The sequence below is a fragment of the Benincasa hispida genome, chromosome 9 (genome assembly GCF_027475165.1).
Source record: "Benincasa hispida cultivar pf3 chromosome 9, pf3_genome.v1.1, whole genome shotgun sequence".
Lineage (NCBI taxonomy): Eukaryota > Viridiplantae > Streptophyta > Magnoliopsida > Cucurbitales > Cucurbitaceae > Benincasa > Benincasa hispida.
This window is the reverse complement of record NC_143486.1, coordinates 10,320,593-10,339,340: the sequence shown is the minus strand read 5'-3', so window position 1 is coordinate 10,339,340 and position 18,748 is coordinate 10,320,593. Positions and strand designations below refer to the sequence as shown.

General features: G+C 35.3%; 1 protein-coding gene across 1 annotated transcript; it reads right to left on the bottom strand.

The window, feature by feature from the left end:
* Positions 1-236: 236 nt before the first annotated feature.
* LOC120084449 (alpha/beta-Hydrolases superfamily protein) lies at positions 237-17,531 on the bottom strand. Its single transcript, XM_039040229.2, has 11 exons — positions 17,154-17,531; positions 15,943-16,018; positions 15,787-15,872; positions 15,372-15,465; positions 15,206-15,282; positions 14,930-15,057; positions 14,517-14,588; positions 13,691-13,761; positions 13,364-13,439; positions 691-834; positions 237-528 (listed from the first exon to the last, which is right to left on the bottom strand). Exons 1-11 carry the CDS (start codon positions 17,460-17,462, stop codon positions 489-491), a joined length of 1,173 nt encoding a protein of 390 aa, XP_038896157.1. The 5' UTR covers positions 17,463-17,531; the 3' UTR covers positions 237-488.
* Positions 17,532-18,748: the final 1,217 nt, after the last annotated feature.

The following is an 18,748-nucleotide window of genomic DNA, read 5'->3' as shown; positions in this document are numbered from 1 at the left end:
ATAAAATAAATAAAGAATGATTTAGGAGTACAAAAACATAACAAATATGAAATTTAATAAAACAAAATAGGATTCAAACCTAAATAATTCACTATGAATCAACTGGTTGGAAGGGAATTAGAATATCCAAAAGTAAAGATGCCTTAGAATAGATGGATGAGAAAATCAAGGATAGTTGTAGTTGTAGTTGTAGGATAGCTTCTATTTATTTAGCAGAGATAAATTAATTGGACAAATTAGTAAGGAATTAAAGAAGTTAATTTAATTTAGGCACCTAAGAGTTCCCTTGAAATGGACGCCCTTATAATGTATTTTTCCTCCTAATATCCTCTAGTTTCCTAGGTATACCAGGAAGAAATATTCATCAAGGTATTCTTTCATATATGGGTGATGAACCATTGATGTAAATACATACAAAATAACTCTGTTTATGCACAATAAAATTACCAGGAATCTTGAGATGGCAATGCAAATTTCCGAGTAAAGTTTCAGAAAAACGACCGCAAAGCCTCGATGACCTTCTCGGGCCTGTTAATGGTAATAAAAAACTTAAAACAATATAGAGAAACCAACATGAGCATAGTTCAACTGACATAAATGATGTATCCTCAACGGTCAGAAATTCGAGCATATTGTTCAACTAAAAAAGGTATACTGTTATATGCAATGCAAATGAGGAATAGGTTTTACCAGTCCTCTTGGGGCATATGGCCAGCTCCTTCAATTAACTTGAGCTGGATTGTTGTTGAGTTCTGTTTTTGAAACTCTTCTGCAATGGACTGAGGTAGATACTTGTCTGAAATGCCCCAAAGAACAAGACTTGGTTTGTCCCATCTGTGAGCCACAGGAGTTTTTGTTATTTATTTATGATGAGCTTTTTTCATGTGAGCTTAATTTCTCATTCTGACATTAGAGCAGAGAAGAGAAGTCACCTGCATACTCTGAACCATTATTACAGCCTGACATTCATGCATTTCTGGAGGTGGTTTCGTTTCAGAATGTGTTCAATTTTTACGGTCAATTTTTAGGCCAGCATGCATGATAACCGTTTGGTTCTTAAAAGTTAAAACTTATAAATAATACTCCCATTTATAAACTATTTGTTGTTAGTGAAATGGAATAGCACAACAAGAACACGGATATAGAAAAATTATAATATAATAATATTAAATATATAAAATAAAATAATTAAAATTATAAAATTGGATGATATATAAATTAGTGAAATTTTGAAGTGAAATTCTCACCAATGTATGTGTAATTTTAAGATCCACCAAATGCTACTATTTATGAGTGGCAAATAGGATGTGGACTTACATGGACACCAAACATGGATTATTACAAGGCACATAGCTTTGGGACACTAAACAATGAGCATCTATTTATTATTATAATATTCATAATACCCCCTTAGGTGTCCATATATATATTGAAGAAAAAGAAAGAAGAAGAACATGGATGTTTTACGTGGAAAATCTTAGAACGGGGAGAAAAAACCACGATAGAGACTGATTTTTTATTATTCAATTGATACACAAAATACAAGAAGACTACTCAAATAAATAGACAAGAGGAAACCCTAGGTGCAAGAAAAATTACAAAAATGCCCTTAGACCAAACTACTATTTCCAACACTCCCCCTCAAGTTGGGGCGTAGATATCAATAAGGCCCAACTTGCTGACATAATAATCAAAACTTTGTCTAAGCAACTCTTTTGTGAGGACATCCGCAACTTGCTGATTCGAAGGAATATAGGGAATGCATATGCTTCCATTATCCAGTCTCTTCTTGATGAAATGTCTATCGATCTCTACATGTTTTGTTCTATCACGTTGAACTAGATTATTCGCAATACTTATTGCCGCTTTATTGTCACAAAATAGTTTCATCGGAAGCTCACTGTCTTGATGAAAATTTGACAACACTTTCTTCAACCAAATCTCTTCACATATCCCTAAATCATGGCCCTGTATTCAGCTTCAGCGCTACTTCTGGCTACAACCCCTTGTTTTTTACTTCTCCAAGTAACCAGATTACCCCAGACAAAGGTGCAATACCCAAACGTTGACTTTCTATCAACAACAGAACCTGCCCAGTCAGTATCGGTGTAAGCTTCAATACAGCATTTATCGGGCTTCCTGAACATTAAGTCCATACCAGGAGTTGCTTTCAAATATCGTAAGATGCGCTCAACAACTATCATATGTTCCTCGTAGGGGGCCTGCATGAACTAACTCACAACACTCACTGCATATGATATATCGAGTCTAGTAGGGATAAGTAGATTAGCTTCCCAACCAATCACTGATATCTTTCTTTATTGACAAGAACTCTGTTATCTGTATTACTAAGCTTTGCATTATACTCCACATGGGTGTCAACAAGTTTACACCCAGTCATACCTATCTCTTTGAGTAAGTCAAGAGTGTACTTCCGTTGAGAAACTGAAATACCTTCTTTTAACTGAGTCACTTCCATCTCGAAGAAATATCTCAACTTTCCTAGGTCCTTAATCTCGAACTCCTCGGTCATTTTCATTTTAAGTCTCATAATCTCAACATCATTGTCACCAGATAACATAATATCATCGACATAAACAATGAGAACTGTGATCTTCCCTGGAACTGACTTCTTTGTAAACAGTGTGTAGTCTGAGTACCTTTAATTACCCTTAAGCTCTAACAAAGGTGATGAATCTTTCAAACCATGCCTTCGGGGACTGTTTCAACCCATATAGTGACTTCCTTAGTCTGCTAACTCGGTGCTTAAACTGACCCTCGAAATCGGGGGAGGACTCATGTAGACTTCCTCTTTAAGTTCTCTATTAAGGAACACACTTTTTACATTTAGTTGATGAAGAGGCCAATCTTTGTTCAATACAACAGACAACAGCCCCCGGACAATATTAAGCTTGGCCACATAAGAGAATGTCTCAGAGTAATCTATTCCAAATGTCTTAGTAAAGCCTTTGGCAACCAGTCTATCCTTGTATCTGTCAATCGTCTCGTCAGACTTGTATTTTATGGTAAAGACCTATTTGCATCCAACCGTCTTGTGTCCTTTTGGGAGAACAACCTGATCCCACGTCCCGTTTTTCTCAAGAGCCCTCATTTCTTCCATAACTACAACCTTCCATTGAAAAGTTTCCATTGTTACATGTATGTTGCTTGGTACCATCACTGTATCTAGGCTGGTCGTAAGAGCATTGAACTCGGGTGACAGACTACTGTACGTCGTGTAACTATGCATAGGGTACTTTATACAGGATCTAGTGCCTTTTCTCAGGGCAATAGGAAGATCGAGAGAAATATCATGGCTCTCCATCTTGTCTAGTTTTCCACTGTAATCGGTTGTCTGTTCCAGGAGTTCATCTTCATAAGGCTTCAGAAGGACCTTTCACACAATCATGTTCCCCAGTACCACTTTCATTCTCTGGAGTTGTTTCCTCAACACTGTTATTTTCAACTATCTCTCCATCTACTATGGTTTCCTTGACAGCACTGTCAACACCTTCTTTACCCACTCTGCAAGTGTCGGTCTCAGCACAAGTACCAATATCATTAGTGACAAGAATATAAATACCTGGAGCTGAAGTTGGGTCAAACTCACGGACCAGAGTCGGTGAAATGACAGGTGGCACTGTTTTCTTCCTGAGATTCTTCCTATAGTATGTTATCCACGGGACTTGATTGGTAGGAAAGATGGGACCGACATGTTCAAGTTCATGAGACAACTCTAAGGAAACTGAATTTGTGGACTAATTAGTCTCTTCACTAGAATTCTCCCCCTAAAGATGACTAATAGGGAAGAATGGTTGATCCTCGAGAAAGGTAACATCCATGAAAATGAAATATTTTCGAGAAGGTGGCTGGTAACATTTATACCCACGTTAGTGGATAGGATACCCAACAAACACACATTTCTGAGCACCACGGGTAAACATCGTACGATTTGGACCATGGGTATGAACAAAGCAACACAACCAAACACTCAGAGTGGCACATCAGGGATCAGGCGGGTGGTTGGATACGACTCTTTAAAACAATCAAGGAGATTGTGAAAGTTTAGAACACGAGAAGGCATGCGATTGAATAGGTGGGCGACAATAAGAATAGCATCCCTCATAAGTAGGACGGAAGGGAGGTGGACAACATAAGAGACCAAGCGACTTCCACCAAATGACGTTTTTTCCATTCAGCTACACCATTCTGTTGAGGAGTGTAGGCACAAGAGCTTTGGTGGAAAATTCCCTTAGAAGCAAGGAAATCGCGGAAAGAGTTGTTAAAAAAACTCACGCCCATTCTCACTTTGCAGAATTGCGATTTTCATGTTGAATTGGGTTTCCACAGTGGCATAAAATTGTTGAAATACAGATGACACCTCAGACTTATCAGTAAGAAGGAAAACCCAAGTAAGCCGAGTGTGGTCGTCGATAAAGATGACAAACCAGCGTTTACCTATAGAGGTAGTGGTTGGTGAGGGACCCCAAATGTCACAATCTAACTTGAGATAGCAGATTGTGACTCTACTTGTGCAGACAGTGCAGTGGTGACACATAAGTGTCGACACATCTGGCAAAGACAGAGAGTCAAGAGAAGTGTCATGATGCGACCGAGGAGGATGGTGCATCATTCAACACACCAACATAAGTGGACAAGCATGCCATGTCGAACATTAAGCAAAAAGACAAGCAACCGTGTCATCGGTAGTGTCAGTGACAAGCTTCATGGGGGCCAAATGGGGCCTCGGGCTGTAACCTCGGAAAGTGGGGTTTCGTCGCAAGTTTGGATGAGTGACTCTAGAGTTAGATGCATATTGATAAGATATGCAAGTACGTCGAATTTCATGTCAATCGGAGTTTAGACGAGCGCTCTACGTTGATGAGTGACAGTTCGCCACATTTGATATGCATGGGTGGCAAAGAGGAAAATGTTCAGAATGCACTATAGGGGGAGGCATAGTGTTAACTCTCCACCACCCTTGGGCTCTGTGGCCTAAGTGAGCTATCCCATGGCACATGGTGTGTCATGGCGTGGGCGAGTGTTACAAGACAAGTGTCTTGGGCGTCTTCCATCGAGAATGGGATCTCATGGACAATGTCGGATGGCACGAGTGTGCCGGCATTGCAACCCTTCCCATGGGCCAGAGGTTTAATGTAACACCCGGTATGCCGTTTTGATTCGACAATGGCTCGGAAGGGCCTAAGTCTTGATTATGTCCAGAGTTGGATTGTTGCCCATGGGTCGGTTGATGATGGTTCTCGATAAGCGTGCCCGAGTAGGAGAGAGAAAGCTGATGACATCTCGACACTCGAGATGGCATCCTAAAGCATCGGTGGGACTCGATAATTCCCAATTGGCCCGATACTTGCTCGAATGGTCCTAGTAAGTAGTGTGATGGTCCAGTGAGCCTGGTAAGCGACCATTAGGCCGGTAGAAGCCTGATAGGCACCAAAGTAGGCCGGTAGAGCCCGGTAAGCATTGTTATATCCCAGAAAGCCCCGATAAGTGTCTGAATCACCTAGTAAGCCCCAGTAGAGGGTTACAAGCTTGTTTTGGCCCAACAAAGGGTCAGAACTCGTGTTGGTGAAGTTACAAAGCGATGTAGAAGTGTTGGGGACGTGTTATTGGGAACCAAGACAATGAAGAGTGATGCGATGTTGCATCGTGATGGCTTTAGCCTCATATATGGGCAAGGTCGAGCCTCAGGACTTGGCCTAAAGTAGAGGCAAGTCGGCTAGAGTCGCATATGAGGAAAAATACACGTACGAGCGACGTGTATGGCCGAATGAAGTTCAGTTCCGCATGAGTTCAGTTCGGTCGAGGATGGAATAACCCCGCCTAAGGTCCGATGAAGCTTCAAAGAGTCAAGCAAAAAGTAAATTGGAACTTGAGCATCCCTTAAGGCTGACCATGATCATGGATGAATCATGGTGTCGCACGGTTGAAGAAGTATGACTGTGACACCAAACATCACTGTGGACAAGGATGAAAGGTCTGAAGGGTTTGTAAGGCAGAAAGTAAAAGGAGATATGACTCTGTTTGGCCTGGATACATACATTACAGTTTAAGGAAGATATATTAATATTACGAAACAAATGCGAAAACAGATATTTCATGTACTGGAAACTAGGATGCCCAAGGTGGAAATGCCATAACATAAAGTCACTCTCAGAAGTAGAAAAATTTAAAGAAATGAAACTAGTCCTATAACAATCCCTAGAGAAAGTATCATCAGTCAGAAAGTAAAGCCCCCTATCGTGTCGGGTAGTGCCAATTGTCGTCCCCGAGCTTAGATCCTGAAATAAAACAGAGTCGGGCTAGAAAACAGCTTGTCAACTCCGATCTCTTGTAATTTTACTGACAGACAATAAATTATATGAAATCTTAGGAACATGTAGCACATCATGCAACACTAAAATCTCAAATGGCGAGAGATGGTATTTTCCTGCAACAAGGGCAAATGACTCATCTGCAATTCTAATTCTTTCATTACCAGCGCTCTGACAGTATGAAATAAACTGATCAGATGAGCCAATTAGATGATCTGTAGCCCGTGAGTCAACAATCTAAGGTTTTTTACCATGAGTACTAAGAAAGCCAAATGACTGAACTGTACCTGACTGTGCAATAGCACTGATTCCAACAGTACTTAAATTATTTTGACCCTCTACAGGAGATTAATTATGAGGATTTTCACTTGTCGAGTCATTCACAAGAGCACGACCAGGATTTGACTTGTCACGTGACTGAAGTTGTCTGCTATTTAGAGGTCTCCCATGCAGCTTCCAACACTAATCTTTTATATGTCATGGCATCTTGCAGTGCTCAAAGACAGGAGGGGGTTTCTAAATCACCGTCAGACCCGAATTTATGATGTCTTTCTAGAGCCATTCTGGTTGATTGAGACCAGGAAAAATAATTTTCGCCATTCAGTTTTTCTCCAATAATAAACCCTACAGAGTTTCCCATTGATCCAGACAAAAAATTTGTAATGGGTAAAGTAAGGAAAGAATTTACCGAGTTCTCAGAATACATTGGTAGGTTAGTGGAGAACTCTGGTTGGACACTTTGCGGGTTTGTGCCAAGAACTGTTCTGAAATTCGCAATCTATTGTTGAAGATGGGTAAAATGACGTTGAACCTCAATAGGAAAACCGCTTATTGACTGATTGTTTCTTGCACCGCCATTCGGAGCTACTGGAATGAAACCGTGAGCCACGCTGCTACTGCCCGACGCGGCTGAAGGAGCTTGTTGCCGCTAATCAATGGAATAACTATGGCTCGAGGAGCCACTTGGGTCGACTTGGCTGGAGAAGGTGGCTCTGGTGGCATCTAAGGAAGCACCAATCTGCTGGCTAAGAGGCGGCGACTGGAGCAAATATTGTTGAGCGAAGCCATACAGATGGAGGGTCAACTGCGGCTGGGTTGAATCGATTGGGTTGGCACCGATTTAAGCAGCGCAGGAGACTTCGATCCACGGCTGGGTTCGTGCGACCAAGTTGGAGTAGATCTGAGTAGCATGGGAATTTTCGAGTTGTTGGGTTGAGACCGGACGACTGAAATTGACTAGCTGCGAGGTTGCATCAGTGCCAATCTGCAGCTGGGCTGCTGACAACACTAGAGGGTTTTTGGCTAGGCGGCTGGCTTGCTAAAGAAGCTGAGACAGAGCGGCCTACAAGTATTATTGGACAGCTGCCTGTATGGTGGCAGTCATATCGAGGTTGGCTGCTGAAGAGGACTGTAGTTTCTCGTCAATAACGACTAGGGTTTCATCGTGATGATATGATACCATGATGAAAAAGGAAGAAGAATAACACAGATGTTTTACATGGAAAACCCCAGAACAGGGAGAAAAAACCACGATAGAGACTGGTTTTTTATTATTCAATTGATACATATAATACAAGAAGATTGCTCAAATAAATAGACAAGAGAAAACACTAGGTACAAGAAAATTACAAAAATGCCCCTAGATCAAACTACTATTTTCGACATATTATATGTGTGTGTGTGTGTGTGTCTCGTTAAAACCTTACTAGGAAAAAGCCCTAGTAAAGGAAAAATAGTACATATTTCATATAATACATAATGAGTCTGTCAGGTTATCCTTTGAACAAATTCTAATGTTCGAATAAATTTTTCAAAAGTTGCAGTTGGTAATGCCTTTGTAAATAAGTCTATCAGGTTATCTTTCGAACAAATTCATTGTACAGTGATGCCACCATTTTCTTTAAGATCATGTGTGTAGAAAAGCTTTGGTGAAATATGTTTTGTTCTATCTCCTTTAATATATCCTCATTTGATTTAGGCTATGAAATCTGTGTTGTCTTCGTATAATATTATTGGAAGATTTTTATTAGAAGACAATCCACGTGTTTCACGAATGTGCTGAGTCATTGACCTTAGCCATACACATTCTCGACTAGCCTCGTGAATTTCAAGAATTTCAGTATGATTTGAAGAAGTGGCCGTTATAATTTGTTTCACCGATCGCCATGATATAGCAGTTCCTCCACATGTGAACAGATAATCTATTTAAGATTTAGTTTTATGTGGATCAGATAAATATCCAAAATCTGCATAACAACTAGATCAAATTTTGATTTATTTGAATAAAATAAACTCATATAAATTGTTCCTCGGAGATAACGGAGTATATGCTTAATTTCGTTCCAATGTCTTTTTGTAGCAGAAGAACTATATCTAGCTAATAAATTTACTGAAAATGAAATATCTTGTCTTATATTATTAGCAAGATACATAAGTGCACCAATTGCACTAAGATATGGTATTTCAAGACCATAAGTTATTCATTATCTTCTCGAGGTCGAAATATATCTTTCTGTATATCTAATGAAAAAACTTCCATTGGAATATTTAATGGATGTGCTTTGTTCATATAAAAATCTTTTCAAAATTTTTCATGTATAAGTTTGCTAATGAATAAATATTCCATCTGCTAAATGTTCAATTTGCAAACTAAGGCAAAATTTTATTTTTTCGAGATTTTTCATCTCTAATTCTTTCTTAAGATATTCTATTGCCTTTGAAATCTCTTCAAAAGTTTCAATTATATTCAAGTCATCAACATATATAGTTATAATAGTAAATCTTGATTGTGATTTCTTTATAAAAACACATGGATATATTGGATTATTTTGATATCCTTCTTTCAAAATATCCACTCAGGCGATTGTACCACACCCGTCCTGATTTTTTCAATCCATATAGTGATCTTTGTAATTTTATTGAATATCATTCCCGAGAATTTAATGTATATGTTTCAGGTACATTAAATCCTTCTAAGATTCTCATATAAATATCATTATCAAGAGATCCATATATGTTGTGACTACATCCATAAAATGCATATCTAGACGTTTATACACAGCAAGTCAATTAAATATCTGTAATTGCATCCATCACTGGAGAATATGTCTCCTCATAATCAATACCAGATCTTTGTGAAAACCCTTGTGCAACTAGTCTTGCTTTATATCTTGTGACCTTATTATTATTTTTTCTTTTCCTCACAAATACTCATTTTTATCCCACAGGTTTAACACCTTCTAGTGTTCAGATTACTAGTCCAAAAACTTGACGTTTTGAAAATGAGTTTAATTTGTATCGATTGCTTCTTTCCACTATATCCAATCTTTTCTGTGCCGACATTCTTCAACAGATTTTGGTTCAGGATCCTCATTTTCAGATATAATATCAAGAGTAATATTATACGCAAAAGTGTTGTTAATAATTACATTAGTACTATTCCATCTTTTTCCTGACATGACATAGTTTATTGAAATTTCATCATTATCTTAAGGTATTTCACCTTCCTCACTAGTTTTGTCGAGGATTTTTTCATGGGTACTTACATCCTCAACCAAGTCTTTTTCACTATTAATTATTTTTCATTTTCAAGGATTTTTATCTTTGGAACTCACTGGTCTACCACACTTCTAGCGTGTTCCAGACTCATTCATAACAACTTGTTGTGTTGAGATATCAATTTTTTATGGAACATTTGCAGCTGGTATATGTGACCTAGTTACTTTTTTTGCATCTATAAATGTATCTGGTAATTGATTTGCTATATTTTGCAAATGAATTATTTTATGAACTTCAAGTTCACATTGATCTGTACGGGGATCTAAATGAAATAATAACAATGCATTCCATATAATTTCTTTTTCCAACTTCTTAATTCCTTTCCTAATGTTGGAAAATTTGTCTTATTAAAATGACAATCAGCAGATCGTGCAGTAAATGCATCACTCGTTAGGGGTTCAAGATATTTAATAATTGATGGGGAATCATATCCAACATATATTGAGGACTCATCTTAGTGTGTTGTGGTGGAGTAATTGGAACATATACTGCACAGCCAAAAATTCTCAGATGGGAAATATTTGGCTCATGACCATAAGCTAATTGTAATGGCAGTACTTAAGATAAGTTACTGGTCTAATGTGGCGAGTACTTATGATAAGCTATTGACCTAATGCATACAAGTGACGTTGCATGCGAAATAGCATGTCCTCATACATATGAAGAAAGTTTAGCTCTCATAAGTAATGGTTTTGCAATTAATTGCAAACGTTTTATAAATGATTCTGATAAACTATTTTTTATATGAACATGAGCTACAAGATATTCAACATTTATCCCAATTGACATACAATAATTATCAAAGCTTGGGATGTAAATTCACCAGCATTATCAAGACGAATGGTCTTAATTGTATAATCAGAAAATTGTGCTCTTAACTTAATTATTTGAGCAAGTAATCTTGCAAATGCAAGATTTCGACTTGATAATAAGCACACGTGTGACCATCTATTGAATGCATCTATTAATACCATAAAATATCTAAATGGTCCACTTGGTGGGTTAAGTTCACATATATCACCATGAATTCGTTCTAAAAATGCAAGTGATTCAATCCCCACTTTAGCTGGTGATGATCTAATTATCAATTTTCCTTGAGAGCAAGCATCACATGATAATTCCTTAGATTGAAGAATCTTCTGGCTCTTCAATGAATATCCATTTGAATTCTCAATAATTCTCCTCATCATTATATATCCTAAATGACCCAATCAGTCATGCCAAATCATAAATATGTCTGGGTTCATGAACTTCAGGTTCATTATTGCATATGTTTCAATTACTCATATATGAGTATAATATAATCCATAAGATAAAGCATGCAACTCTTTCAATCTACGTTTTTCATTTGAGACAGTGGATATGATACATAGATATTCCACATTATTCTTACTATCAATCTCAATATGATAACCATTGCAACGTATATCTTTAAAACTTAGAAGATTTCTCTTTAATTGACTAGAGAACAATGCATTGTCAATTATAAATTTTGTTCCTCTAGATAAAATAATATTTGCTTTTCCAAAACCTTCAATCAAGTTTGTAGAACCTGATATTATATTTACTTTTTCTTTCAGCATTGTCAATTTAGAAAATTATTTTTTATTTGTAAGTATTGTATATGTAGCAGTTTACCTGCTTGCCTACTACGGTTAAAGGAAATCTTTCTGTCGAAAGGCAAACAATGTGGGTAGTATGATTCTTCCTCTTTATGTTAGGCGGGCCTATAGCCCTTTTAAGGTCTTTTACACTATGTAGGTATCCTCGCTTGCTTGTCTTTAAATGCCCTCCTTTCCTTAAGGCTACTTCAGGGAGTTCCTCCAAACCAAATCCTACGACTAGGGACTTTCGTCTTTACTAAAAGCATTCTATTCAGTCTATCTACCAGACATAGATCTTCTTCCTCATTTTTTAATCACCCAACATATGAAAATAATTCATATTTCTTTAGCGAGGAAAATGATAGGAGCTCGTACTAATAATGTGTTGTGAAATTGAGGAGCAGAACAGTAATATGAATATGGAGAAAATATAATACAATAATATATTTATATAATAATATTAAATATATAAAATATAAAATAAAATAAAATAATTAAAAACATAAAATAACTAAAATTATAAAATTATAAAATTGTATTATATGTAAACTAGTGAAATTTTGAAGTGGAATTCTCACCAATGTATGTGTAATTTTAAGATCTACCAAATGCCACTATTTATAGGCAAAGTGACAAGTAGGATATGGACTTACATGGACAAATAATTACAAGACACATGGACAACCCGAAGGGTGACACATGGCTTTGGGACATTAAGCAATGCGCATCTATTTATTATTATAATATTCATAATATTTACTTAATTATTTAGATCTCGTTTGGTAACCATTTGGTTTTTTGTTTTTGTTTTTGAAGATTAAACTTATTTCATTCATACTTCTTACCGTAATTTATATCTTTATTATGTACAATGGTTAAATTCTTGGCCAAATTTAAAAAACAAAAACAACTTTTTGAAAGCTACTTTTTTTAGTTTTCAAAATTTGGCTTGGTTTTTTAACCATTCGTAAAAAGTAGATAACAAAGAAATTAGAGGTAGAAATAGTATCTATAAGCTTAATTTTTAAAAACAAAATGGTTGCCAATAGAGGTCTTGTTTTTTAGAAATATTTTCATAATCAATATTAAGTTTTGAAAACTAAAAAAAATAGTTTATAATAACTTGATTTTGGTTTTGGAATTTGATTAAGAATCAAACGTTTCCTACATAAAGATGTGATGAAAAAACAAGTCTAATTTTCAAAAGTTAAAAGCAAAAAACCAAATGATTATCAAACGGCCTTAAACATTATATTTTCCCAAACTACCAAAAAGAAAAGGTTTTTCAGATCTTAACAAATTGCCATTGAATATCTTAGTTCTAGTATAAAGCCTTCTTTTGCCACTCAAACTTTTATAAATGTCTATTCTTCTTCTTGTTGTAACATATTCTACTCGAGAGAATTATAATATAAGGCCATTTATATCCAAATTTGACATCAATTTGGCACAAGAAATAGACAACAAATCAACATCAGGCCATATGAAATATTTGGTAAGTGCTACATTAGGAACATTACTAGGATGAATATTATAAATATTATTAAAATACTAGAGATGGATATTATTTTATGTTAATTTCGGTTTCAAGTTTTGTTCCTGACGATGTAGAACTAAAATTTGAAAATAAAGATTGAAATTATTTTGATATAAAGTTCAACGACCTCAAATGAGATGAAAAATCAGAATGAACTTTTATTATGAAGAATCTAATGAGTGGTCTTGTTTCTTTTGCGGCGGTTGCCAACTTTGAAAATGTAGTGGTGAGTGATAACTAAAGCGACCGTAAAAACTTCATACAAATGCATAATTGTAACAACGAAAAATAGTTAAAAGTAAAATAAGGAGGTAACAAGAGAAAAAACTGACCTCCCAGAAGCAAAGCCAGCAGTTACCCGACTTAGTATATCATTGAAATTAGCTTTTCTTGCAGCTTCAAGCAAAGCTGAAAAGAAAGGCGAATTAGGAAAGTATACAGTTGTCCGTTTGCAGGATTTCTCCATGGGGGATTAATTACTTGAATCATTTCTCATGGACCAGGAAGTTAATCTCCTGTCTCGAGAAACTTATTTTAACTTGTTTTGTTTGATAAAAAGCATATTACCATTGATAAGTTAATTCATAAACTTTAATTGATGAGGGTAATTTAGATTTATTGTATTGATCAAGTTTAATTTACAAAATTTTGCTACTTACCAAAACCAGGTCCTCCACTAGACAGATATGGAAGTCTGTAAACATCGGCCTTTTCCAGCTTTAATACGTATCTGCAAGCAGAGAAAATACTCTGTCGACGTATGCACACAATGGTTAAAATTCCAAAATCAAGGGGAAAACTATTGGATGAACTGTGTATATACTTGAAAGTAGAGATGCAGAACATTCTAAATGTACACGTCAATAGTTCATCTTATAAAACTTCATCATCAACATGCCCATGTAGGATATCTATCTCATAATCCAAGAACTCGAAATCCCAAAATTTGAAAGAGGTAAAACCAAAATATGATCTAATATCTTCTAAAAATACAAAACCAAGATGTTGAGGCTTCACTCCTTGCATGATGATCATGGCTCACCCCGCTAGTTCTTCGAAGTCTTTGTCCACTCCAAGTGACAACTAAAGTGGTTATTAAGTTTTAAATTTGGGCTTGAAACTAAAACCTTAGAGACGGTATCTTCAACATTCCAAGCCCTTGGTGCCTAACAAATATCTAATTATATCACAAGTTACAACGCAACAAACTGTAAATCAGTTATTTTTGTGTTAAGAAGAGACTTTCACGGAAGTTATCGTGTCATTAAAAAATAATACATGTATTAATTGTCGCTAAATCTATTGTGCTCTTGGATGAACTCATAGTCATATTCACAATTGTTAATTTTAGTATAATCTGTATATTGATCTTTTCTGTGGATTTATGGTGATTCCAACGACTCTGTAGTTTGAATTAACATCACAGGAAGACAGTGAGTATTAACAGAAGAACAATCCAGTGTCAAGATGATCTTAGATACATACGCGCTACCTGCTTCAATAAAACGTTCAGCCATAACTGCATTCTGGCATGTAAATTCACCAAACAGAGGGATCCTATACAGAGAGTGAACAAACTGAAACATATCATTCACAAGAACTTGAAAAAGAAAAAAAGAAAATGTATCTCCAAGATCAGAAGTGAAACATAAGATTGATTCTTATTACAGATTAAGAAAATTACTGAATTTATATTAGAAAAAAAAAATTGACGGATGCTTTGCTAGCAAAGCAGAACTAAAAGGGAAGCAAAAAATTAATATGGCTCAATTAGTTATTTCATCGTATGCCTAAATGTAGATTCTGAGTCTCAGAGTCCAGAATTAAGAAAATGAGTTAAAATGCAAACATTTTCGTATTAAATTTTCAATGCATTAGTTAGAATCATCATACTGAACCTTAGCTGTTGAAATAACCCAGGAACAGGAGAAGAAACCGTTAGTGGACTGTTTAGAATGGATATCTTTGATATCCTGCTCTGATTTTTCAAGGCCCATGTCAATCCATATGATCCCACCAGAAAGCCCTTCAAGAAAGATCGTGTTAAGATAACTAATGCTGTAGGATATGAATAGATGTACATAGTTGAGCAGTCTATCTTCATGACACAAGCATGTCACATTGGCTATATATCTTTCTATGAAATGTTCTTTCCTGGAAAATTCAGATCCAACCTGAATCACTAGGTTAAAGGGTGTGTTGACACCGAGCACATCAAGTAGTTTATCCAGTTCCTCGTGGTACTCTTTCTCTGTGTCAATTCAAATATCACATATACTACAAAAGAATATATTCAAACTACTAATTATTATGACACAAGTGATTAAACGTTGCAAAAACCTGTATAATTAAAGCCATATCCTGGTTGTGGTTTGTCACTGAAACCAAATCCTATCCAATCTGGAGCAAAGCAGTGGAATCCAAGAGCAGACAACTAGACAATACAACAGAAAGTGAAATAAAAAAGGTGAAGTTTCAGCAAGAAAAGAAATGCTGAGAGATAACTTTAAAATTATTGTCGGATTGAGATTCAGATTGAAATTTAAGGGCAAATGGACGATCTAACTATCCAACTCAGTCCTGCCATGATTACGGTTGTAAGAAAAAAATGTAAACAAAATGGGGTTGAAGAACTGTACAAGTCTTTCTATCTCGACCCATTGGTTCACAAGTTTATGAGTTTCATGGTTTTGAGATTTTGGAAACTTGATAACAAGAAAGTTTAATGCAGTTTTAAACATTATTTTAGCAAGACCTCAGACATAACAACTCGGTAGCTATAAGATTGTGTTGGAGCGCCATGAAGGAAGACTATAGTTCCCCGCCGGCTTTTGGCAGACCCTACAAGATCAAAAGATTCTCAAAGCTTATCAATGAACCAAATAACTTGGAAATAGCTGAAATGACATACCAGTCTCTCTAACAAACCATCTGAATTTCCCAGATTTTACGTAAGAGCCATATTCCTTTCCCTTGTCCTCTATTCTCTATTGAAAGATAAACATATTAGATGCATTAAAATGCACTGTGTGATGCAAATTCAGCCATAATAAAAAATCCTTGAAAACTACACAACACCGCGGTAAGATTGATGAAATAAACAGATTCCCGACATAATGATCTAAGGTGTTTCTAGACAAAGAATTGTATACAATTTTTAAACATTATAATGGGACTGGATAATAGAGTCTCTCATTTTTATAGACCTGCTATTTATTAAATTTAAACTTCGTAGAGCCATCATTGGATGAAAAAAATAAGGTTAGTTTATAGGTAACTTGTGTCTACTTCATCTTTAAACTTTCAAAAATATTCAATAGATTTCTTGAACTATCAAATTTGTGTTTGGAAACTTTAAAGTGTCCAATAGATCCCTAAACTATCAATTTTGTGTTTTAGGTCCCTAACATATCCGAATTTTTTTAAAATTAATTGACCTATTTGATATAAATTTGAATTTTATGTCTTATTGAATTCTAAACTTATAATTTTGTGTCTAATTCTTAAATTTAAAAAATATATATCAAATAGGTCAAAATCTATTACACACAAAATTGAATTAAGAATCGACATAAAATGAAAAGTTTTAGAAATTTAGAGAATTAGTGGACACAAAATTGAAAGTTTAGATACATATTAGACACTTATGAAAGTTTGAGGACCAAAAAGAAACAAACATGAAAGTTCAGGTTCAGTAATGCTTTCAATCTAACGGAAAAGGACTATCATAACCTTCCAACACTATGTAATGACAACGAATGAAAATTGGAGCTCAAATCCCCGGTTATCATGTCCTACTCATTTTCAATTGATAGTCCACTTGAACACAAGAAAAAAGATGATTAGGTATCACAGTCGAGAGTGAGAGATACATATATCAAACACATTGATCCTAAGAACGGGAAAAGACATCAGAGAACAATAGGTCAAAGACGAGTTATCACAATTGACAAGCCCGACCAAATCGGTTCCATGCGTAGCTTGAATTAGTAAGTTTCTAAAAAAACTCACCGATCAATTGACCATTTGGTTATCAGAACGGGGAATTCAATTTTCCGATACGTTTACCCGATCACTGTTTTTAAGTTAGTTTTGCTGCCATGGAAAATGAATTGTACTTACATAGAGCATCTGGCCGACATTGCCATCCTCAGCGGGGCTCTCAGGAAGTTGAATCGCACTTCGGCTTGACGGATTGTCAGTGACGAACCCAAACGGATTGAAAGCGGGAGAATCGGCGTCGCTGTCGCCCGTTTCGTCTTTGCCCTTGGCGCTGGTTGTGATTCTTCCGGCGGCGGATGCCGGTCTGATTCTTGTAGTGGTGGCAGTGAAGTGGCAGTACGATTTCGCGGAGGCGGAAAGGGAATAGAGTGGATAAGGCGACGACAGGCTGAGAGGCTGAGAGAGCACAGCCCTGGCCATTGCCTCCATGACAGTTTTTGAGGCTGAGAACCAACGGTTTTAACAGACCTTTTGTTTTCTTTTTTCTTTTTTCATTTTTCATTTTTAATATGTGCTAAATATATATATTTGGGAAATATTCATATAAAAAAATTGTCAAACTATTCACATAAATAGCAAAGAAATATACACACTCATATACTTAGCATCTATAATTTCAATGGACATTGATAAACTTCTAATAGTAATATTAAAATTTTGTTATTTTATGAAAGTATTTTTCATTATTTTCCTATTTTTAAAAATCTCCCTATATTTATTAAAGGAACAGTTGCAAATATAGACATTAGACCAAAAGTATTAATAAATATAATATAATGTAAAAAAAAATTACAAATATGACCAAATTTAGATCAGTGATAGACCATATTATTGGTAGGAGTCTATCAGTAATAGACTAGTAAGAGTCTATCACTAATAGACCAAGTGATAGAAGTATATTGTTGATAGACTTGAGAGTCTATCAACGCTAGAAGTCTATCGCCGATAGACTTGTCTATATTTGTAATTTTTTTAAATGATGTTATACATTTGATTATTATTCCTAAAAATGCTACAAATTACAATTGCCTTTTATTAAACTACATATTTATTTCTCTAGTTTCGTTCTTTAAATTATAATGGGGTTGAATAATTCGATCCACATCCCACTTGATCTCTAATATATCATAATGTAAGCTGAACTATGTTTATTTTGGTAATTAATCATTTAATTTAAAGAAATATAGAATTAGTTCATATTATTTATAATTTATAAAAAAAATATTTTTTTTTTTGTCCTTGAATTTTGAGGACTAGGTGCGTTTAATTCTTCATGTTTTAAATTGGTCAATTTAGTCAATAAATTTCAAGAATATGTTTAAAAGATTTATTTGTTAAAACATCTAGGACTAAATTAGTCGATTTAAAATAGGATGATTAAAAGTATTTATTATTCAAAATTTAAAGACAAAAAATATATTTTTTTCCAAATTATAATTCATCCCCATAAATTTGATTAAAACATAATGATAAATGTGTATGTATATAAATTTTTATAATCAATAAAATCAGCCTAGATTTGTTTTGGATATGAATTATAGAAGTATATAGTAAAAATTAGGCAAATAGATTATGAAAATACGAAAGTTAATTGGGAATTAAGTGTTAAAAACATTTAAACAACCAATTAAAAATCAACAAATCAAAATAATAATAGATTATATAGACAATTAAATGCTTGTTTAATCCTTTAGGGTTGTTTGGGGGTCCAACAT

Excerpts from the sequence above, each read along its gene's own strand:
- LOC120084449 (XM_039040229.2), bottom strand. The coding sequence starts at position 17,462 with ATGGAGGCAATGGCCAGGGCTGTGCTCTCTCAGCCTCTCAGCCTGTCG. Across the intron at positions 15,058-15,205 it reads CCTTTAACCTAGTGATTCAG|GGCTTTCTGGTGGGATCATA; the intron begins GTTGGATCTGAA and ends TCTTTCTTGAAG. Across the intron at positions 529-690 it reads CATATGCCCCAAGAGGACTG|GCCCGAGAAGGTCATCGAGG; the intron begins GTAAAACCTATT and ends TACCATTAACAG.